Here is a 24,404-nt window from a genome sequence, read left to right on the forward strand (position 1 = left end):
TGTGTGTGTGTGTGTGTGTGTGTGTGTGTGTGTGTGTGTGTGTAGTGGGGAGAATGCTGTGGTGAATTATATTTGTGACATGACTTTTCTTTATAACATTTTAATTTAAGGTGGAATTGGGATCTTTATATTTAAAGAGACAAATGTAGTCTCCAGGTTACTAGTCTTATTTAAGAGTCTTCTGCCTTACAAGAATTTCAGTGATACCTGTTTAATTAACAGGACATAAGATCAGTGCTGCTACTTCTTCTACTCCTCCTCCTCCCAGAACTACTTTTCCCAGTGACATGGCTATTCTTGTCCTTTTATTTTTCAGCCTGATGCCATCCTATATCTTCTTTTATTTCTTCTTCCCATTCCATTTTTCATGTAACTGAACTGAAACTTGATATGCTTGGAGATTTCATTCTGGTAATATGGTCTGTTGGTAGACTTGGAATGAAGAAGACCTAAATTTGAATTCTGCCAGTGATTTTACTAGCTCTGTGACCATGGACACCTAACCTCACTGAGGTTTCCATCTATGTGTGTTTTCCCCATAAACATTTGTAATTTGGAAGAGAGCTAGAAAGTGAATAGCCAGGCTTTTATTTTAAATAAGATATGTCCTATTCATGATTTTGCATAATTTTAGCCTTATTGTCATTCACCAAGCATTTGTTAAGCGCTACTGTGTACCAGACACTATGCTAACATCTTTACCCACCAAATCTCTTCTATCCTTAACCCATTGCATCTACCCTTCCCACCCATAGGCCTACTTTTGAATAAATAAATATTGGCTTGAACAGTAAGTTTCAGTTCTAGATACTGTTCTAAAACAACATTATAAAGAGGTCCATGAACATCATTCTTCTCCATGTATTCTGTGATCCAGTGATACTTATCTCCTTGCTGTTCCTCACATATCATCCAGGTAGTCAATCATTAAGCATTTATTAAGTGCCTAATGTGCCAGTCACTGTGCTAAGTGCTAGGGATACAAAAAAAGGCAAAAGACAGTTCTAGCATTCATAATCCAGTGGAGGAGATAGCAGGCAAACAGTTATATATAAGATAAAAAGGAAATAATTAAAAGAGAAAAGGCACTAGAATTAAGAAGGATTGGGAAAGGTTTCCTATAAAAGGTGGGATTTTACTTGGTGCTTCAAGGAAGTTAGGAAGCAGAGATGAGGAGGGAGAGCAGTCCAGGCATGGGGGACAGCTAGTAAAAATGGCTAGAGCCAAGAGATGAAATGTTTTGTTTTTGGAACAGCAAGGAGGCCAGTGTTAATGAATCAAAGGATATACAGTAAGGGGAGGGGAGTGCTTGTAAGGTATAAGGAGACTGGAAAGGTAAAGGTGGACTAGGTTATAAAAGGCTTTGAAAGCCAAAGAAAAGATTTTATATTTGCTCCTGGGAGGTGATAAGCCACTAGAATTTATTGAATTGGGTGATAACATGGTCAGACCTGTGCTTTAAGAAAATCAGTTTGTCAGCTGCATGGGAGATAGACTGGAGTGGGGATAGACTGGAGGCTGGCCTACCTACTAGAGGGCTATTGCATTAGTTCAGGTTTGAGGTGATAAAGGCCTGCACTAGAGTGGGGACCATGTCAGATGTGAGAAGGAACTGTAGTCAAGAGATGTTACAAAAATCCACAGGCCTTGGCAACAGATTGGATGTGGGGGAGAAGGGGAGTTGAGATACTGAGGAGTTGGGAATGACACCTAAGTTGTGAGCCTAGGTATCTGGGAGGATGATGATACCTTCAACATCAAGTTGGGAATTTGGAAGGAGAGAAGGTTTAGTTGGAAAGATAATTAGTTCAGTTTTGGACATGTTGATTTTAAGATGTTTACTGGACATCTAGTTTAATATGTCTGAAAGGTTGTTGGAGATGAAGTTAGGGCTGAATAGGTAGATTTGTGAGTCATTACTGTAGAGATAATCATTAAATCCATGGGAGCTGTTGAGATCACCCAGTAAAGTAGTATAGATGGACAGGAGAAGAGGAACCAGGACCAAGCACTTATGGGACACCCAAGATAAGCGGGTGTGACCTGAATGAATTTCCAGCAAAAGCAAATAAGAAGGAGCAGTCATAGTTAGGAAGATAACCAAGAGAGAGTAGTATTCCACAAACCTGGAGATAAGATGGTATCAAGGAAAAGAAGGTATCTTCAGCAGAGTTCAAGAAGAACAAGTTTTGAGACATGATGCTTCATCTCCTGACCCAAGTATTTTCACTGACTGTCCCCTGTTGGTGGAATTCTCTACCTCCTTATCTCTGCTTCTTGTTGTACAGGCTTCAAGTCTCAACTGAAGTTCTACCTTCTGCAAGAAGGATTTCCCAGTCCTCCTTTAACCTTAAGACTATCCCCAATTTATCCTGTATATATCTTGTTTGTATGTGGTTGTTTGCATGTTGTCTCCCACATTAGAATATGAACTCCTTGAGAATGGGGACTGTTTTTTATCTTTCCTGCCAGTGCCTGGCAAATAGTAGGCACTTAATAAATGCATGTTGACTAACATCTTTATTTTTACCAACCTCTGAAATTTGGCATTTTTTTTCATTTATTTAAAAAAATTATCCTGAGAAGTGATCCATAGGTTTCACCAGACTGCGAAAAGAGTCCATGGCCCAATAAAAAAGTTAAGAACTTCTGCTCTAAAATACATATCTTTATTTTTAACTCACTGTACACCATGTCAGAATCCATTTCTAAAAAAAGAACAAAGGTAAACTGTTTATACTCTATACCTTAGGGTTTGCCATCTTTGTTTTGTAACAGTATGCCTCAAAATGAGCCTCTCTCTTGATATTTATATTAAACTATATTTCATAGGAGTACATAGACAACCAAGTTGAGTATTAGGACTGAAAGTTAATGTCTGTGTCACTTGTAGTGATCCTCGACTTTCCATTAGTTGTGTCTTATCATAAAGCTTGGACTTAGAAAATAATATTAATAACAAGTAATATATTGGTATTTATAGTTCAGAAAATTCTTTACATCTATTATTTCATTCAGTCTTTAACATAATCCTATGAGGTAGTAAGTGTGTTCATTATTTCATTCAGTCTTTCCAGTAATCCTGTGAGATAGCTCGTATGTAGATATAATACCAATGAGGAAACAGGAACACAGAGGTTAAATCACTTGCTCAAGGTCACATAGGTAGTAAGTGATGAGCAAAAATGGAATCTGGGCTTCCCTTTTTCTGTCAAGGAGACCAGTGTATTCTTCCAGTTACCCAGTTTTAAAACCGTGGCAGTGTCCTTGACTTCTGTTTCAGGCCACCTAACCTCTCAGTTACCAGATCTTGTCATTTCCACATCAACATTTCTCACATCCCTTTTTTCATGTAGCTGCCACCTTATTTTATACTTTCAACATCTCTGGTCTGGACTCACATCTTAATTGATCTCTTTGCCTTCATTCTCTTGCTGTCTTGCCACATCCTTGCAAAACTCATCAATCCTAAAGTGCAGATCTGACCATGTCACTGTAAGTAAATTGCACTGGTTCTCTAGGATCAGATTGAACCTTTATTTGGCATGTAAAGCTCTTCTAGACTAGACCTACCTATAAGCTACCTTTTCGACCTTATTGACTGGCCATGTTGTTGATGTGAGTCTCACACTTCAGGAAGGTGGAAGTATAAACATTATTATTTGTTTTTACCATTTGTTTTACCATTATGAAATAACTTGACATTCTTTGCTGAGGAATTAGAGGGGGAAAAAACTACCTTAAGGACAGTAGGGAACAAGAAGACAGTGAGTTATGGTTTGAAAATGAAAGCATGCCACTGAAATGGCATTTATCTAATTAGTTTATTGTTCTTTACTGATCTTACATCAGATTGAAATTTTCTTGGAGCATCAGTATTTTTAAAGAGTTTTCTAGCAAGAGATTTTCTGCACCCTCCATCTAAAAATGTGATTGAAGTTTATTTTATGTCCTGTATGAAAGAAGAGAATGCTTTAAGAATAAGAATCAAGTAATCAATGATATGCAAAAAAAAAATCATAACTCTGGATGGGATTATAAAATGACATTTGATCAGTTTGGGGCAATTAATCAGAAGTCTCATGGAATATCCTCTAGATCTGTCTGTTAGAATATATTGTTCACTTGCCCATATGCACTCTAACTACATAAAGCCTTCCCTTATGACAAAGGAAAATTGATTAACATAGCAACAGTACCTAATAGTATATGTCCTAATAAGACATTCCATGGCAGAATCTCTTCCTTTAGCATGTCAGACAGCATCTAGGCTGTTATGGCTATGGGAATAAGTGACCAAGGAAACCTAGGCTGCTTGCTCAGCTCCAGACCAATTCCTGGGCTTTCTGACATCACTCAAGCAAAGCTGGTAGAATCAGCCCAGGCTATGGGAAACCACTTCAATGAGTGGAATCATCAACTGAAATTACTTTTTCATGAGGGTCACCTTAATCTAGGACACCATGCTTTGCCATTCACCCTGGAGCTGCACCTTCTTGACTACTAGGCCTTGTTGTCCATCTTATAGCTACATTGTTCTTATATGTGTTTTCTCCCCCTATTGGAATCTAAGTTCTTTGAGGACAACAACTGTTTTCCTTTTATATGTGTATTCCCATTACAATGCTTGGCACATTATAAGAGCTTATTACCATGCTTTTTCATTCATACATTCGAACTCTACAGTGCAACCAAACTGGCCTTGTTACTGTCCTCTCATGGGACACTCCATTGATTGTGTCTTTATACTGGCTTTCCCTCTTGCTTAGAATTCCTCCTTGCCTCTGCCTCTTAGAATGCCTCATTTCCTTAAAAACTCTGATCAAACACCACCTTCTCCATAATCTTCTCATTTTCATGTCTTCTCACTGGCTGATGCCCTTCTTTTCCCCCAAATGTCTTTGTATTTATTTTGTACCTATATATGTATATATTGTCTTCTCCTTTAGGTCAAGTACTTTTTCATTGTTATCTTTTTATCCTTAGCACAGTGCCTACAACATAGTAGGTGCTTACTAAAAATTTATTGAAATCTAGTGGTTTGTTTTTTTCAACTATTTCTGCTTGTATTTCTTTATATGTCTCTTCAGAACCATCTAGATTCCCTTTGGGTCAAAGATATTGGTATTAATGTGTGATCTTAAAACTTCCAAGTTTTTTAATGATGTGAGTGCTTCCATAACTTGTTTCAGTATTGTTCAGTATTTGGATTGTTGATATCTTCACGAATCACTTACTATGGCATTCTTATTTTTAGTCAAATGCACCTTGCATCCTTTTTATTGATGAAATTGATGCTATCACCCCCAAAAGAGAAGTTGCTTCAAAAGACATGGAACGGAGAATTGTGGCCCAGCTCCTAGTCTGCATGGATGGTTAGTTTAAAATAAGTACTTGTTTGAAAAACACTCTTTTTTAAAGGTACAATTTTTATTAAGGGGGCTGACAGCCAATTCCACTAGACTCTTAGGACTAGATAATCTCCATTGTAGAATGCTGCTTGCTTTGCGCACCTACTTAAATCTGAAGTAGAAATGTGCTTGCTGGTATTGGCATTTGTGTAAGTTTTTGTGATTTTAAAGTCTAACTGCTCATTTTTTTGGTTACCTATATCCTGTGTTCTTTTGACTTTTAAGCCTTGATATCTTCCTGACGGTAGTTTGCTCTTTGAGATCCTATACTAGGGATCATTAAGATGATAGTTTATGTTTATAGTGCTGTATAGTTATAAAATACATTACATACATTATCTTAGCTGATGCTCAATAACTCTTTGAAGTTGCTTGTGTAACTAGTATATCTGTATTTTTACCTATCACAAAATTGAAAACTAGAGAAATGAATAGAGAAATGAAGTGACTTGCCCAAAGTCACGCCATAGAAAAGGGACTTAAACCCAGTTTTTATGAATTCAAGTCCAGTTATCTTTTCCACTAGACGTGAGAACATGAGGCATGTCATTTAAGAAGTCTAGCATCTCTGAATCTGGATCAACTTTCAAAGGAATATAAGACTTAGAAGGATTATCCTTTAAGCCAGAACATAAAATTTCACAACTTAAATAATTGTACTCCAAACAGTGGCATTTTCACTGGTGCTTTGTTTTACACATTTTTAAGGTTTATTTTTAAAAAATAACCGTTTATTTTGATTCCATTCAGTTGGAATTTCTGCTGATTCAGACATGAATTTTTACTAAGTAAATTCATAGTGTGAACAAGATCATGAGAAAAATTAATTCAATTCAACAAAATTTTTTAAGTGCCTAATATATCAAACACTGCTAGGAATTCTCTGATGTTTCACTAGATTTTATCACACTCCTAATCATATTTGTCCAGAAAGCCTCCCCAGGGAGTTCAGCAGTGTGTTGTAGCTTTCTTCTAAACCTCTTGTCATTGAAATAACACATGCCAACCAAATTGAACTATCATATATTCTCTGAACTTGGTAAGTTCTACTATTTAACTCTGGTTGTTTTTCAAGACCCAGAGATAGGGCCACATACTCAGTTGTTGCAACTACAAAATCCAGTAAGGGCTGTCTTGTCGACTATTCCTTTTTTCGCAGTATGACTAGCCTATCTCCTTTTCTGCTTATACATCCATATCATTCCAGGTGTTATTGCTTCTTCAGTGCAATATGTCCCCTTTCATCTCTCAATTGCCCTTTGAGTGATCTTCAACTTTAATTCTTTGTCGTGGTATTCTATAACCCAAAGCCATATAATATAACCTTAATAATATTGATATTAAAAAGCTAGTCCTTTAGGAAAAGCTCTGGGTCATTCATTGAAAACAATCCAATCTGTTCTCTTCCTCCTGTTCAAGAATTTTTCTAGGTCGTCATGCATCCAGAATAAATGAATTGTTGTCTATCCATTGGTATGCCATAGCCTAGAGAATAGGTGTTATTTGTTCACTTTTGTTCCCCGGGTGAGTATGGGGTACTAAGGAGGGAAAATCAAATTTGGCAGGTCTGAGATGATTGGTAACTTTGGAGAGAGTAGTTTTAGTTGAGTGATGAGATTGGAAGCCAGGTTGCAGAGGATTGGAGGAGTAAGAGGAGAGGAAGTAAAGACAAATTTAAAGAGCTTTTTCAGGGAATTAGGCTGAGACAGAAGAGATACAGGATGCTGTCTTGAGGGGATGATGGAATTTAGTGAAGGTTTTTTAAGGGTAGGAAAACGGAGAAAGTTTGAGGGCAATAAAGAAGGAACCAGCTGATTGAGGATGCACTAAATTAATTTATTTTGTGTCATTAAAATCGATAGTTGGAAAATTTGCTTGTATGGCTCTATCTCTACACCTTGAAATCCCAGGCCTGACTAGGAGAACCTAATTAGTTTATGGAATAACTCGTAGCCAACTTTGGCTGGAAAGTAGAATGTTTGAATGGAGTGAGTAATAGGCAGTTCGGTAGGAAAGATAGGTCTGAGCCAGATTATGGAGTTTCTTTGTTGCCAGGCTTAGGAGTTTGTATTTAATCCCATAGAGATTTTTGAAAGGGTTTTGAGTGTCAGACTTGTACCTTAGGAAGATTAATTTGTCATCTGCAAAAAAGGTGGTTTGAAGAGAGGGAATGACAAGAAATCAGGAGACTTTGTAATTGGTCTGAACTAGGATGGTGATTGTAAATGGAGTAAAGGGAACAGATTTGGGAGGTGTTGTCAAGCCTCAGCAAGATTTGGCAGCTGCTTGGTTGTGAGGAGTAAAGGGTGGGGAAGAGTTAAAAACAAGTTTAAGGTTTTGAACTTGGGTCTCTTGGAAGGTAGTGATACCACTAACAAAATAGAAAAGTTTGAGGAGGGACAGATGGGGTTTGGGAGAGAGAATAATTGTAGTTTGGAGCTCCTTAAGTTTAAGTTGCAAGCAGGATATCCAAGTGGAGACTTGTCTGGTAGTTTTGCAATGTAAGACTTTATATACAGTTCGGGGGAAAAAATTAGGGATCTGTGTATTGATTTGAATGTTCCTTTTGTAGAGCTGATAACTCCATTCTAGATCAGATCACCAAAGGAAAGCAGAGAGAGAAAAAAAGAACCTAGGACAGTACCTTGGTTAGCACTCAGTATAGACAGTCAGCAAACTGAGAGTGTATTTTCATATGCTTCCCCATTCTTCTTTTTCCAGGGGGAGGAGGAGGGAGAATGGTAACATGCCATATTCCTGATTCCCTTATTATTCCCCCACCCAAGCCAAGTTTCATAATTTTTTGTGGTTATTTAATGTCATCATTCTTCACCACATGTGTAAATGTTGAAATTTCCTGGGCCTCATGTGGAGGATACGTTGATAAAAATTTGTGGGGAAAGGATGAGAGTGTGATAAGTAATAGGTTGGTGAATAGAGTGAGACAGTGTAAGAAACAAAATGTTAAGTTTGACAACAGTAAGAAATGAATATGATTAGACTGTCAGGGAGATTAGGAGATTGTGCCTCAGTTGTGCTTTAATATGTATTTTGATTCAGTTGGATGAGTCAACCTTTCTGAATTTCTAAGTAACTTTCCTCTCCCCCTCCCCCACCTCCCATTCCCCAAATAATTCAACCGGGAGCTCTTCGTGCATTGTAATCTTTGGTAAAACCTGCGCAGGATGTAGCTCTATTCTTTGTCATGGGGGACATGAGTCATGATTATAGGAATATTATCCAAATGGGCACTTATGGGGGGAGAGTGAGGGGGAATGGTAACATGCCATATTCCTGGTACCTGAAGGAACTTGACCAACTTTTGGTGCCCTGGCCCTTCAGTGGCCTGAACCATAGTTTCATTTCTATTCCTAAGCCCTTTCCTTTCTCTACTCTTATGATCTTCTGCAACCTGCTGTGGTATTATCAGAAAGTTGTATTTTGGCACAGTAACATTTTAGTGGGAATATTCAGATAATTTGAGTTGTTAACAATTAATTGAATTTTTTTTTTACTTTTCCATGCATATTATAGATACATTCTCTAAAGTAAATAATAAGCTTCCTGATGGCAAGGACTGTACTGTTCTATTTTTTTTATTTAATCCTCATTACCTAGTAATATCTTCACACAGTAATGAATGTTGGTTGAATTGAATTGAGGAGAGACAACCATACTGGTAGGAGAATCAGAAGTATGTCAGAATGACCAGGAGAGGAGGTAGCATTCAGTGGTGGCAAATGTTATGGAAAGGTCAAGGAAGAAGAGGATAGTGGAAAGACCCAAGTACCTTTGGTGGTACTTGTAGTGGAGAATATTCAGATACTTGAGAAAGTTATTTTTAATTGTTTTTGTGTACTCAGAATACCCTTTTACTTATGCTAATTACAAATTGGATTTTTATTCATTAAAAGTTCTTCTAAGAATCTCTATCAAGCTTTATTAACTAGCTTCAATACTTATTTCAAAAAGCAGTAAAGCTACATTTTGTTTAAAATATTTTATAATTAGGACTGTACTTAATTTGAAATGAGTTCTGAGAAAAATATAAAATTGAAATTTCCTCTAGAAATGTTTAGCAGTCAGAACAAGACCCCAGCTCTGGCAGGTTTCCTACCCCTAATTTTATTTAATTTTAAAAGAAAGGAGTACCTTTATTTGTTTTTTACCTTATTTTTATCGTATCTTGTTTTTACATTGCCTTTGTGTATGCATCTATCCCTCTACTCACCCAGGGAGCCAACCCATGTAACAAAGATTAAAAAAACAAAGATGGGGACAGAGGAAAAGTAGTTCAGTAACACTAACCCACCTGTCATTTTTGTCCAAAAGCAAATGTAGTATTCTATACCAGGAGTATAGTATTCTGTACTAATCCTTCTCCTCAGGAAGTCTTGGTGGAATGGTCTTTTTTATGCTAATGATTGAATAAATTGTTGATCTTCCTGATTAATTAATTGATCAAATCATTATAGAACATAGCACTAGTAAGACTCAAGGGATACAAATAAAGTAGAATATATAAATCTTATCTTTGTGCTTATCTCCTAATTTCACAACCTAATTAGGTAGAGATTAGATATGCAATTTTGTAGGCATAATGCAAAAACAATATATAAATTATATGGTATGGATTTATATATAAATGCTTAGGAACCTTAACATAAGAAGACCTTAAATAAATTTAAAGTAGCAGGATGCCTTGTGGCATGAGAGTTGGGGTTGTTGGGGTTTTTTGTTGTGATTTCCATAACGGCTTCCAAGTGGATAATTTTTTTTTTTTACTTTTTTACTTACAATTTACTTAACCACTTAAATTGGAATTCAATAATCATCTTTCTTCTTGAATTGGATGGCACAAGTAACTCAAATAATTTTTTTTCTCTTTTAAAAAAATGTGTGTGTGTGTATTTAGCATTCTTTCCTTTTAAACTTTTGAGTTCCAAATTCCCTCCCTCCCCCCCAACTGAGAAAGCAAGCAATATAGTATCAGTTATATATGTGTGAAATCATACAAAACATTTCCATATTAGCCATATTTTTAAAAAGCAAGATAAAGAAGTGAGAAAATTATACTTCAATTTGCACTCAAGAGTTTATCAGTTCTCTCTCTTGAGGTATATAGCATTTTTTCATCAGGAGTCCTTTGGAATTGTCTAACTCAAATCAAGCAATAAAAATATCAGATTCATGTATGTGAACATTCCCACTGTTAGGAAGGAAAGCTTACTGTTGGACTTAGGACTGTATCATTTAACTTCTCTGCCTTAGATTATCTAAAAATGGGAGCAATAACTGCACATTTCTACTCAGATATTGTGAAGATGGATGAAGTAAAGTAGTTAGAAGATGATGTATGTAGAAAGGTCAAGGTTAATGAAAAACAACAATATTAATTATTTCCTGGAATCAGATGTACAGCAAAACTTACTGTAAAAATTTTTTCCACAGTTTCCTGCTTTCCCTCTAATCTTGGCTCTAGACCACTATCAGTTTATTGTGAAACAAAATCTTTAAGATAAATCTAAAGGGTTAATATTTTCACCAGTTCCTTGATTGATTCTTTTCTTTTAGACCTGAATAATCTGGCTGCTACGGCACAGGTTTTAGTAATTGGAGCTACCAACAGACCAGACTCACTGGACCCGGCGTTGAGACGTGCAGGAAGGTTTGACAGAGAAATTTGCTTGGGTATTCCAGATGAAGCATCCAGAGAAAGGTGAATTCTTTGTTTTTTAAAATTGTTATTTATTTTTAACATTGATTTAAAAAAAATTCTGAGTTCTGAATTCTCTCCTCACATATTGTGAAGGCAAGAAATGTGATACCAGTTACACAAATGAAATCATGCTAAACATTTCCATATTGGCCATATTAAAAGAAAAAAAGCAAGAAAAATAAAGTGAAAAAATTATGCTTTAATCTGCATTCAGACTCCCATCAATTCTTTCTCTGGAGGTGAATAGCATTTTTCATCTTGGGTCCTTTGGGATTGTCTTGGATCATTTTTTTTATCAGAATAGCCAAGTCATTTGCAGTTGATCATCTTTATGATATTGCTGTTGCTGTGTACAGTGTTCTCCTGCTTCTGCTCACTTCACTTTGTATCAGTTCATTTAAGTCTTCCCAGGTTTTTCTGAAACCAATCCTACTCATCATTTCTTATAGTACAATAGTATTCTTTCTATATAGTCATATAGTACAGTCATATAGTACACTTGTTCAGCCACTCCCCAGTTGATGGGCATCCCCTCACTTTCCAATTCTTTACCACCACAAGAAGATGTGCTGTAAATGTTTTTGTGCATATGGGACCTTTCTAGCAGTGGTATTGCTGGGTCAAAGGGTATGCACAGTTTTATAGACCTTTGGGCATAGTTCCAAGTTGTTCTCCAGATTGGTTGGATCAGTTTATAACTCTCCCAACAGTGCATTAGTGTCTCAATTTTTCCACTTCCCCTCCAATATTTGTCATTTTCCTTTCCTATCATATTAATCAATCTGATAGGTATGAGGTGGTACCTCAGAGTTGTTTTCATTTGCATTTCTCTGGTCAATAGTGATTTAGAACATGACTTTAGATAGCTTTGAATTCTGAAAACTACCTATTCATACCGTTTGACTGTTTATCAATTTGGGAACAACTCATATTCTTATAAATTTGACTCAGTTCTCTATGTATTTGAGAAATGAGGCCTTTATCAGAGAAACTTGCGGTAAAATTTTTTCCCACAGTTTCCTGCTTTCCTTCTAATCTTGGCTGCATTGACTTTGTGCAAAAAGTTTTTAATTTAATGTAATCAAAATTATCCATTTTACATCCTGTGTTCCTTTCTATCTCTTGTTTGGTCATAAATTCTTCCCTTATTCATAGATCTTTTTTTCTTTTTTCTTTTTTGGCTTTTTGGTGAAGCGATCAAGGTTAAGTAACTTGCCCAGGGTCACACAGCTAGTAAGTGTTAAGTGTCTGAGGCTGGATTTGAACTCAGGTCCTCCTGACTCCAAGGCCAGAGCTCTCTTCCCTGCGCCACCTAGCTGCCCCGTCCATAGACCTTAAGGTAAATTTTTCGAAGATGACTTTTGTACTTGTAATCTAGAATTAAAAATACAGTTTTCCATTCCTAGGCTGCCAGGTAGCTTTGAAAAGAATCACAAAACGTTAGAATTGGAAAGGATTTTTGAGGTCATCAACTCCAAAGTCATAAGTTACTTATTATGTAAAACATTGGTACTAATAGTCAAAAGTTTGTTTTTTTGGACAAATATCCAAAGATCATGTATAGCAGTAGTGTAAGTCAAATAGAAACAGATCCCTGCAGGCTGCATACTGAACACTACAAATTATTACCTATGTTTTATTGTATTTTTATTTATTTTGTTTAACTTTTCCCAGTTAATCTGGTTCAGACAACACCTGTATTGTGTAACAGTAAAAAGAATGTTGAAGATGACATTTTTGACATACAACTAGTAGAGCAAATGCTTCTGGTCATTTTTTCTGATGATAAATTTCCATCCATGTAATGTCTACCCTTATGGCAAATACTTTACACTTACTAATTGTGTACTAATCAGGTTAGGGGATAATCAGGATATGAAAAAGAACCAAACACCCTACATGTAGCTTAAATTTTGGCATCGTGAGTATCATTTATTTGGTCATTCAACAAACATTTATTAGGCTACTTTTGTATATGGTGCCCCGTGTACCCAGAATATTTTTTCCCAACTAATATGCAGCAGTATGTTGTTTGTATCTCCCTAGTATATATTGAGGAATATGCACAGACTAATAAGACATTGTCCTTGGACTAATAAGACAAGACTTTTGTAGTACAGAAACTTAACTTACAGTCTAACAACTGTATTGTAAACAGTTAGACTGACTACATCATAGCTCCTCTAGCCAGTAGTGTTATCAGTCAGTCAGTAAATATTTATTAAGCACCTACTATATGCCAAGTGAAAAGTGAAAGACTGTTCTTGCCTCAGGGGAACTCATAATCTAATGGGGAGCAGGAGGGGAGTTATCAGGAGGAGTAGATGATTGGTAGTTAAATGGAGATTTGAATAGAACTCAAGGCCTGCAGTCTGAAAGACCCGAGTTCAAATTCGACCTCAGACACTAATGGGTGTGACCCTGGGCAAGTCATTTAACCTTTGTTTGCCTCAGTTTCTTCATCTACAAAATGAGGATAATAATACCACCTACCTCCCAGGGTTGTTGTGAGGATGAAATGAGATAGTAATTGTAAAGTGCTTAGCACAGTGCCTGACACATAGTAAGTACTATGCAAATGTCAGTGATGAAGATGATGATGATGTTGATGAAGAAGAAAACCTGCAGCTAGGTGGGAAATGATGAGATGGCTACCCTGAACCACCTCCTTGAATGGAGGATTTGGGGGGGAGCTCTCCAGTGTTTACCCTCCACCTTCTCCAATCAGAGGTATGAGTTTCAGAGTTGATGTAGTGTTGGCAAGAAGGTGAGTTAGTAGAGACAGTGATGTAGTCCAGGAGGTAGAGGTTACAGTACCAGTGATTTTCCCTCACTGGCGGTAAGACTAGTTATGGCGAGGGGAGTGATGGTCTATGTAACAAAGATGTACCTGCCAGAAACATCTGTGTGGCTGGTCTGAAAAATAGGGAGTGCAAGCTTAAAAAAGAAAAAGGATTAAATTGTTACAACAGCAGGGATTGTGTATCTCCCCCATCCATAACACAGTGCTTGGCCACAGTAGGCTCTTAAATGTTTTGTGAATGAATGCATCTGACATGTTAAGTTCCCACCAAATGATATAATTGTGTTGAGAGGGGCCATGGACGTAAAAAGAGATAGAATTTTGGAAGCAGAGGGGGAAAACATATGGAAAGGAAAAATCGGGACAATTAACGAAGCCAGAAGGGGAGAGGAGAGTACAAAAAGAAATCTAATGACACGCCTTTCTTTTTTCTAGCTCTTTCTTTCTTAGGGACTGTGCTAGTTCCTTTCTGCTCTAGTTCCTGTGATCCTAGTTATTCTTTGTTTTTGTACTCAGAGAACCGAGGACTTCACGATGTAGCAGTCAAGGTACAGTGTGTTCAGCTGTGGCTGATCAGTCCAGTATGAGTTTGGAAGGCTCTCCCACAACTAGGGCACAGATAGTCTGTTAAAATATTTGCGATGGAGATCGCTCTAGATTTGCTTATGTCATGTTTCTTTTGTGCTGCTGCGATTCTGCTTTGCTCATAAAGCACAGCACCTTCTTTGATGTGGACATGACATGCCAGGTGGTCCTGTGCCAACATCTTCCATGTCTCACAATTGATACTGAAGTGTTCAGAGAGGTCTTGAGAGTGTCCTTACACCACTTCTTCAGACCTCTATGTGAGCCCTTGCCTTGTGGGAGTTCTCCACAAAACAGCAATTCAGTTCGAGAGAGGACCTCACTGTCCGGTACCTTATCAGACCAGGTGATCTTTGGAATCTTTCTGAGACAATTCAAATGGAAACTGTTTAATTTTCTGGCGTGGCACTGGTATACTGCCAGGCTTCATAGGCATACAACAATGATGTCAACAGAGTGGCTCTGTAGATCTTCAGTTTGTTAGGTGGCCTAACACCTCTTTTCTCCTACATTTTCCTTCAGAGTCTCTCAAACACTGGAACAGGGGTAGGGAACCTGTGGCCTCAAGTCACATGTGGCCCTCTAGGTCCTCACGTGTGGCCCTTTCACTGAATCCAAGTTTCACAGAACAGATCCCCTTTATAAGAGGATTTGTTCTGTAAAACTTGGACTCAGTCAGAAGACCGCACCCGAGGACCTAGAAGGCCACGTGTAGCCTCGAAGCGACAGGTTCCCTACCCCTACACTGGAACCATTGGTTTCAGCAAATGGATAAATTCTGAATTCTGTGGATAAGTTTGCTTACTTACAACAGGGATGTCCACATAATTGATGAGGTTGATACACACAAGATTCTAGTTAAAGTACATATAAATATACATCTGACTGTGTGACTACAGCGTAGTGGTGGGTTTTTTGGTTTTGTATTGTTTTGTTTTATTGGAAAGACAACATGTTGTAATAGAGAATAGAACTGAATTAGAAGGACCTGGGTTCAAATCCCACCTCCAGTATATACAGGCTGTCATCCTTAGCTAGTAATCTCTCTTTACCACAGGCAGCTCTCTAATAACATGTACAGTGCTTTTCAAGTTTTATACATGCTACCTCTTGCTATTACTGTTGTCGTTTTAAATTGCAGAACAGTTGCTCATCTGTAATGGTAGAAGAAACATAGTGCCCAGGGTGTCACAGCTAGTAAGGGTATGAGGCTAGATTTGAACTCAGGTTTTCTTGACTCCAGGTCCAATGCTGTATTCACTGTGTCACTAGCTGCTTATTAATAATTATTGAATGCACACTCTGGGTATAGTACTGCACCAGACCATATGGGAAATAGAAATGAAGCATAAGATAACTCCTGCTTTGAAAAAATTTATAAAGTAGTCAGAAGTAGAAGAGTTCACATGAAATATTTAAACAGCAACACAAAGACACTTCATAAATAAACTAAAAAGATAAACAGACTTAGGAAATTAGGAATTGCCAAAAGTCTTCAAACCTGTGGTCCATCTTGCCTAATATTCTGTTTTTAACAGTTTGTGGTTGGGCATGACTGAATGTCCTAAATCCAGTTCTCAGTAGAAGCTGGTTGTTGAGGTAGAAATGATAGGAAGTGACCACTGAGATATGACAAAGGAGAGAAAACCTAGGCATTGTCTGGTATGTACCCTAGGCTTTAGGAAAGCATACTTCACAGGGTGCAGAAGAAAGGTAGGATTTTATTGAGTAAAATGCCTCAGGGACATCAGTCCAAAGGAATAGGAGATACTCAAGAATATTATAAAGACATAAAGAGAAACAATTCCTGTGGAGGAAGAAGAAAAATGGGATTTATCTGAAAAGATCAGTATAGGATACATAAGGAACTCCAACCAATTTACATTTTAAAAAGAGATGTGAAGAAGGTGGGTGCCAGGCCAAGTAATAGAGGATAAATTTAAGAGTGTGGCATGGTCCTGTAAAAGTAGTTATAAGGAGAGCCAAAGCTTAGAATAGCCTTAGCTGCTATGGGGAGCTAAAGATAACAAAGAGGGATTTTAGTATTGGGAGAAAAAGGAGAATCAAATGGATAGGATCTCTGCTGGGCATGGATGGGATGATAACTGACAACAGAGACAAGGCAGAAATGCTCAATTTTTATTTTTTTCTGTTTTCTCTGAAAAGGAGAGTAACCTAAGTTTCCTTGATGAATTCAGATGACCTGGAGAGGAGTAGAAACCAGAAATATTGCAAAAGTAGCATCCACAGGACTTGGCAATAGTTTGGTTATTGGGAATGAGAGAGTAAGAGAGTTGAATGACAACTAGGTTGCGAATTTGGGTGACTGGACCAGGAGGATGGTGATGCCCTCAAAGGTAATAGAGAAGTTAAGAAGAAGGGAAGGTTTGGAGGAAAAAGATAAAAAATTCAGTTTTGGACATGTTCAGTTTAAGTTGTCTACAGGACATCCAGTTGTGGAGCTATCTAAAAGACAGTTTTAGGTGTGAGACTAGAGGTAAGGAGTCAGGTTAGGGTGAGATAAATAGTTCTGACAATCATCTGCAAAAACATGATGATTGAAACCATAGTAGCTGATGAGATCACTAAGGGAATAACATAGAGGGAGAAGAAAAAAAAAGAGGGCCCAGGATTGTTGTTGTTGTTTGTGCTTCATTCTCAAAGAGGATCATGATATCAATAAGCAGATGCCATGACTTGCAAGTGAAAAGTGAGGAAGGGCTTTGCAAAGTCACCAGCCTCACTTTCTCCTCCGGAGCCATCTGGGCCAGTGGCCAGTTATAGATCGACTGGATAGAGCATTGGGGGATACTTCGAACTGATGTGTATGATATGGATGGAAGATACAGCAGAACAGCATGAGAAAGAGTGATTAGACAAATAGGGGAAAGCCTTGTCTTGAAAACTAGAAAGAAGTGGAGAAAGAAAGTAACTGACAGTGACAAAGTGTGCAGAGAAGTCAAAAGCGAGTGAGAAAAGGCCCTTAGATTTGGTACTAGGAGATTACTGGTAACTTTGGGTAGAGCAGGTTCAGTTTAATGATGAAGTCTACCTTGCTACTTTTTGGTGTTTACTTATTAACCTTAAGCTTTAACTTTAAGTTAAAATTTAAGGCAATTACTATCTCTTAATAACTTGCTAATACTACTCAACTTATTTTCTTTAGTCTTAGCTACAGTTCCACAGCCACACCTTCCTCCCCTTAAGCCTTAAACCAGCTTTTTATCTCTTTCACTAATTTCCCCCACTTTATAACCTATTCCATTAATCTTCTTTTCCTTTTGTAGTCTTCCTCTTTGGGTTCTTCTCATTAATTATCTTTGATCCTCAATACTCTTGAGGGGCAACTAGGTTGTTCAGTGGCTAGAGTGCTGGGCCTGGAGTCAGGAAGACTCATTTTCATGAGATCAACTTTGGGCCTCAAATACTTAACTAGCTGTGTGACCTTGGACAAGTCACCTAACTCTGTTTTGCCTTACTTCCTCATCAGTAAAATGAGCTGGAAAAGGAAATGGCAAACTATTCCAGTTTCTTTGCAGAGAAAACCTCAAATGGGGTCTACAAAGAATTGGACACAACTGAATAATATAAATCCTCTTTAGTCTGTTTATATCCTATTTAATTTGCCTTTAGTCCAGTATTTGGACCTGGGGATTGTTTTTCAGATTTTCCTTAATTTCTGCCAAAATTTTCCTCCCTAAATTCAATTTCTGACCAATTTCAGTAGTCCAAACCCTTCTATCTCACCTATATAATTGCCTTTTTATCAGTTTAAGCCCTTTACTCATCTTTTGCTCCTTGTCTCACAATCTTTTCCCTTGGAATCCAGAAATAGTTTAGCAGCTCTAATCTGAATTTAATTCCTCTTATCACTGTGCCAAATGTTTTCAGAAAACTTGCTGAATCTTCTTGGTGCAGAACTTGGAAACCAGTCATTAGGCCATGGATTATTAATTGGAATTTAAATATTTATATTCATAGAACTTTTTAAAATGGAAGTGTAGGGTAGAGAAATCAGATAAGATTGCATTCCTAGCAATGAAGTTTATCTCATCATTAACCTTGGAAGTTACTTCTCATCAACTCTGTTTCTACTGTTGTAGAAAAATACTGAGACCTGCATTGGTGTAGGGAGTTTGCTTATCTGGGAATTCCCTATACCAGGGACGGGTAGAATGCCACATGTGGCTTTTAGGTTACAAGTTCCCCATCCCTGTCCTGTACTAATGAAATCATAAGTTCAGTCCCTATCTCTGCCTCTTTGTATTTATTCTATCTATACTTATGTATTCATGTGTCTTCCCTGTTAGAAGGTAAGCTCCTTGATGGGGATTGTTTTACAGTCTTAGTTGCCTGGAGACTTGGCCAGGGTTATATAGTGTCAGCGGGATGGAACCAGCTTTTAACTTGTGAGTGGCCATAGCCGAACACAGCAGGCTAGAGACAGGAGAGTCAGGAATGAAACAGAAGTTTAATTTCAGAAGAGGGGAAATGGCTTGCAAGAAAGGACACATGTGCCGGAGCCCTACCCTAGTGGGTAAGGAGGCAGGGTGGGGAGATCTCAATACTTATACCTGTGGTTACAAGGTGAGCTGTAGCCCTGATAGTGAAGCGTAACAGCCATAATGTGACAAGTTTGATTCATAGTAGGACTTCATGACCACAAACAGTTTTGGGATTTTGCTGTGGCTGAGATCATCCAGAGGATGAGCGCGAAGGATTGCTGTTATGCCAAGTTCAGGGCACAGCCTGCTTGCTGAGCCTTAACTCTGGAAAATGGGGTGTCCCCTAATATCTTGACAATAGCTAGTATATGCAAGAGGCAGGACTTGAACCCTGATCTTCCTGGCTTTGTGGTTTGCTCCCTATCCTCTGTGCCATTTTGGCTCTTGTGTAAAAAATAAATAAATGCAAAATAGGGACGGTCACACTAGAAGTTGGGGGTATCCGAATAAGATTCCTCTTTTTGTCATCTTACCATAGTACTCTGGAATCATAAATGGTCGTTAATTATTTGGATTGGATTGAGGTGTGATGAATTTGATTTTTTGGCCTTCTAGCATCTTGAGAGTTAATTTTAATTTAATAGATAATTTTATATATTTAAAATGGATCCCGGAATTTTTACCTCCTGCTTCTCCCCTATGACAGAATTCTTCAGACTTTATGCAGAAAGATGAAGCTCCCTGAGGCTTTTGATTTTCATCACTTAGCCCACCTTACACCAGGCTATGTTGGTGCTGATCTAATGGCACTGCGTCAAGAAGCAGTCAGCTGTGCGGTTGACAGGGTCTTGTTAAAGCTGAACATGTTGGAGCAAAAAGATGTCCAGTCTGGAGGTGTGACAGCTGAGGGAAGCCAGGTAGAGCTAATGGAAACAGAAGATGGTTCAAAACCACAGGACCTTCCTGTAAAGGTATTGTAAATAGCTACACACTTTCTTACTTTTGCCCTTTATTTTAATTAAGTCAAGCCAGTTTATGTTTATGAGGCTCCCTATTCATTGGCATAGTTGCATGAAGCAGTCAGTTGTTTACTTAAAAATTGTAGGAAAGTCTGTTACTCAAAAAAAATTACAATTCTTTCTCTATGATTTATTTTGAGTAGATTGGATCTACAGCAGCCTATACAACTGCAGGGCTTTTAAGCAATTTAGGCTTGTTTTTCAGTGGACTTTCATGGTTGGTTTAAGGTAACATTCCCTCCTGTCATAGCCGCAGTACCTGTTTCAAGTCAGATACAGTCCTGAAGTCAGGCACAATAATCTCAGAAGAATATCTATCAAGCAGAAGCCTTTTCCAGGATTAGTACTTAATGAAAATTTTGAAAACAGTTATAGGATCTAGATTTAGATGAGTTGGGTGTTTAGAGATTATGAAGCCTTTATTTTATAACCAGAGAAAGCCCCCGGAGGTGAAATAGTAAAGCGGCAGTTTGTATTTGACCCCAGGTCTTCCGACACCAAATGCAGTCTGTACCATTCTGTATTTGATCAGCTCTTATTGAAAACTACAAGGAAACTCTGTTTTAAGTAATTCTGTTCAACAGTCATTCATTATGCAGTTGATTAGTTATTGGAAATACGATCCATATACAGATTCATCCAGTACAGAATTGGTCCAGTGGGGGTAAAGGAGAGAGCAGATCAGATTTGAGGAGAAGAAAATTTGGAAATCGGCAAATTTTAGAGAAAAAATCCTTTCATTGAGGGGAATTAGGGAAAATTACATGGAAGAAGTGGTGCCTGAGTTGAGGCTTAAAGGGAAATAAACTTGGAGAATTCTTACCAAGCAAAAATTAGGTGACCCAGGTTAGTTATTGAGAATGTTGTAGAAGGAATCCTTATTCATGTACGAATTAGACTAGATGGATTCTGAGGTCCCTTCTGATTCTTCAAATATGCAAAAGTTAATTGTTAATGAAATTCTTATAAATGTAATCACCTTTAAAATCTTTAGGGGGGGAGAATTGTTTTAAGGAAGCCCATGGTATATTCTTTCATAAAACATAAGATCCTTTCTAAAATTAATATATGGTCCATTTAATAATTCTGTAATCCTTTACTTGGCCTTCTGTTTGTAATGTGCACATTTCTTTTTTGTTTTGTTTGTCTGTTTTTGGCAAGGCAGTTGGGGTTAAGTGACTTGCCCAGGGTCACACAGCTAGTACATGTCTAGTGTCTGGTCTGAGACTGGATTTGAACTCAGCTCCTCCTGACTCCAGGGCCTGTGCTCTATCTGCTGTGCCACCTGGCTGCCCCAATATGCACATTTCTTAAAGCTTCTCTGCTGTTTGAAAGTGTAGAATTTTTAAAACTAGTGTTCACCAAATAGGAATTCCCACTTTAAGGAAACCTGATATTTCAAAATGTAAGCTTAACGAACAGAGAAATGAAAGGATAATAATTGACATTTCCATTATACCCTATATATGTACCTGTGCTTAGACAGGCTGGTCTCACTGTCCAATAAACTTTCCTGCCTTTATTCACATTTTTCTGTCTTTCCTTTTCCTCTTCACCCATCCAAATCCTATGTAGTCATTTACTTCCTCCACTAGACTCTTACCCTTATAGTTTGTAGGCACTACGTACTGAAGGTAGTGTATGCCAGAGCCTGTCAAGCCTTTGTGTGAGAGGTTGCCTCAGATGTCATTTAATTGTAGAGGGAAAGGAACCTAAAGTCATTTGATCTGGTCTTCTGTCTGTATCATGGTTAATATTTAAACCATCAAAGGCTGATGGTTATGCATCTAGTTTTAAAAGCTATTCTGGGATTGTTTTATAAACCTCTTCTAAGTTAATGTAATACATACTCTTTGGTTGATTGGTGGTGATTCCACAGGTTTTTATAAGAAAACCTTTTCTGTTTAAAATAGTTGCGAAGAAATCATGTATTTTATATGCTTTTTCCTTTTACAAATATAAATTTGCTGCAATTTTCCTTTTTCCACGTGATTTCCCTTCTTAGGCACATATTCTTTTAAACTACATAATTAACTACTCGTCTCACTCTTCTGTACATTTCTTAGTTCCTGCTATGCTATATTTCCAGGATTGGAGATTTCATTCCTTGTCGTGATAGCCCATTTTACTTACCCTTGCAGCTAGTTAGCTCTGTGTCTACTTGAGTGCTCAATACTGTTATGTTAAGTGTATTTCCTTCAGTGTATTTTGTCCTTTGTGAAACTGAAGAATAATAAAACAGCTTCAGAGTAACTCTCCATATATTTGGAGACAGTCATATTACTTTTACTATTGGGGAGCAATTAACTTATTATTGAAATATTTTCCTGAAGGCTGTACATTTGTTGGCATGTTGTTTTTGTTTTATTTATTGTACTTATATCCCCCTAGCAGCTAGTACACTGCCTGGCATTGTATATGTAGTAGGCATTTAATAAATGTTTGATTGATTATATAAAAATTAGTGGAGGACCGTTTCATTGCAGTGGCACCATGTCAAATATATGATGGTGTCAATTTAGGAAAACCATTAGTTTGTAAAGAAGCTTATTTTAGCTTCCAGAGAAGCAACAACAGATGTCTTGGGGTGATGGAGGGTGTTACATGAATATAAAAACATAGATGTGATCTTTTCAGTAAACTCTAAATGATCTCTGATTCTCTCCTCTCTCCCTGCCTCCCCCATACCTCCTATCTCCAAGAATGAATTGCTGAGACTACTAGAGTTGCTAAAGGACCAAAACTCCATCCCAGAAGAGCAGCTGCAAATGCTGTGCATAGAAATGAATGATTTCATTATTGCTTTGTCCAAAGTACAGCCTTCTGCTAAGAGAGAAGGCTTTGTCACTGTTCCTAATGTGACATGGTCAGATATTGGAGCCCTGGAAGATATTCGAGAAGAGCTCACCATGGCAATATTGGTAGGTGTGTCTGATGTTAAATCGTGTGAAGCAGTCAGAGGCAGAGATTCACACCACTATATTCTGATGTGTACATGGCTATCTTGGCTCTTCATTTTTATTTTAGGGGTCCTAGCAAACTAAATTAACACGCTACCCCGGGAGTGATGTGTGCTTTTGATACTTTCCTTGGATTTTTCTTTATTTTTAGTTTGTGATTATATGTGTCTGTGACTTAACCAAAGACACATGAAGTTTCATTTTGAGACCAGATTCTTAAGTTAGTGTTTCTGAAATGGAATACATTTAAAAATAAAAATTAATTTTAAATTAACTCTAACTTTTAATTTTTGTATTAAATTTCTATTTCTGTTCTTATTAATCAGCTTTAATAATAATTGAAATCAAATCTATTATTAAAATATTCTAAAAAAGAAGGATAAGAAATGGATATCGGTTTAAATTGCCGAGAGAGTATATCAGGCAGGTCTCTGCTACTCTGATTTGTATAAACTTTACATTTTCCAGAAACCTAAGTGATTTCTCAGATCTCTGTAACAAGCATTTTTATAAATAGCACCTTAGAGGCACATGGTACATTTGAGCCCATTTAACAACTATGTCTTTAGTCGTTTTGATAGGAACATCAAGACTGCAAATCACTAGCTCCATTGGGGGCCATGTTGGAAAATGATTAATAATTAAAATATATTGGGATTTTTGTTTCTAGGCCCCGTTGCGTTATCCAGATCAGGTTAAAGCTCTTGGATTAATGACTCCAGCTGGTATCCTTCTTGCCGGGCCACCAGGCTGTGGCAAGACCCTCCTGGCAAAGGTGGGTATTCAGCTGCATATTTTTGTATGTTACATCTGAGAATGAATGAAAAATGAAACTGACCCTAACTTAATAGCACTTTTACTATGTACCATGATACTTATGAGCCATTGTCTTATTTTAGCTATTCCACTTTGAAGAGCATGTCCTTGATACTTTCAGGACTCTTTTTCTGGTATTACAAGTAAAACTTTTGAGAACTTAGAAGTGATAGAGGAAAGCTGTTTGGGACTAAAATTATGTAGCAGTAGATCTGTAGATCCTGTATTTCTCTGGTCATAATTGCACTCAGGACTTTTAAACAAGTGTGTCATAATGACATGGTTGCTTTATTTTTTGTCTTTACTCAGTGGTTTCAATCACGTCCAGCTCTTTGTGACTCCATTTGGGGTTTTCTTGGCAAAGATACTGGAGTGTTTTGTTATTTTCTTCTCCAGTTAATTTTGTAGGTGAATTAACTGAGACAAACAGGGTTAAGTGACTTGCCCACTAATAAGTCTCTGAGGCTGGATCTGAACTCATTTCTTCTTGACTCTAGGTCTGGTCCTCTATCCACTGCACCACCTAGCTGCCCTGCTTTGTTTTACGTGTTGCTAAATTCTGTGTAATGCTTTTTTAAAAAAAAAAGTTACTGATAACTTTGTTAATAGTCAAGTGGGATAAATAATTTGTAATCCATAATTTTTT

General features: G+C 37.5%; 1 protein-coding gene across 1 annotated transcript in view; it reads left to right on the forward strand.

Annotated features, from left to right (window-relative positions):
• The window catches only part of LOC114049812 (nuclear valosin-containing protein-like), a 93,183-nt gene that overhangs the window by 28,371 nt on the left and 40,408 nt on the right, over positions 1-24,404 (forward strand). The window contains exons 11-15 of the mRNA XM_027871225.1: positions 5,258-5,375; positions 10,986-11,130; positions 19,670-19,934; positions 22,685-22,903; positions 23,613-23,717. Coding sequence (XP_027727026.1) covers positions 5,258-5,375; positions 10,986-11,130; positions 19,670-19,934; positions 22,685-22,903; positions 23,613-23,717 — 852 coding nt within the window. The remainder of the gene's footprint in view (positions 1-5,257; positions 5,376-10,985; positions 11,131-19,669; positions 19,935-22,684; positions 22,904-23,612; positions 23,718-24,404) is intronic.

The sequence above is a fragment of the Vombatus ursinus genome, unplaced genomic scaffold, assembly GCF_900497805.2.
Source record: "Vombatus ursinus unplaced genomic scaffold, bare-nosed wombat genome assembly UNPS02014798.1, whole genome shotgun sequence".
NCBI classification, from domain to species: Eukaryota; Metazoa; Chordata; class Mammalia; order Diprotodontia; family Vombatidae; genus Vombatus; species Vombatus ursinus.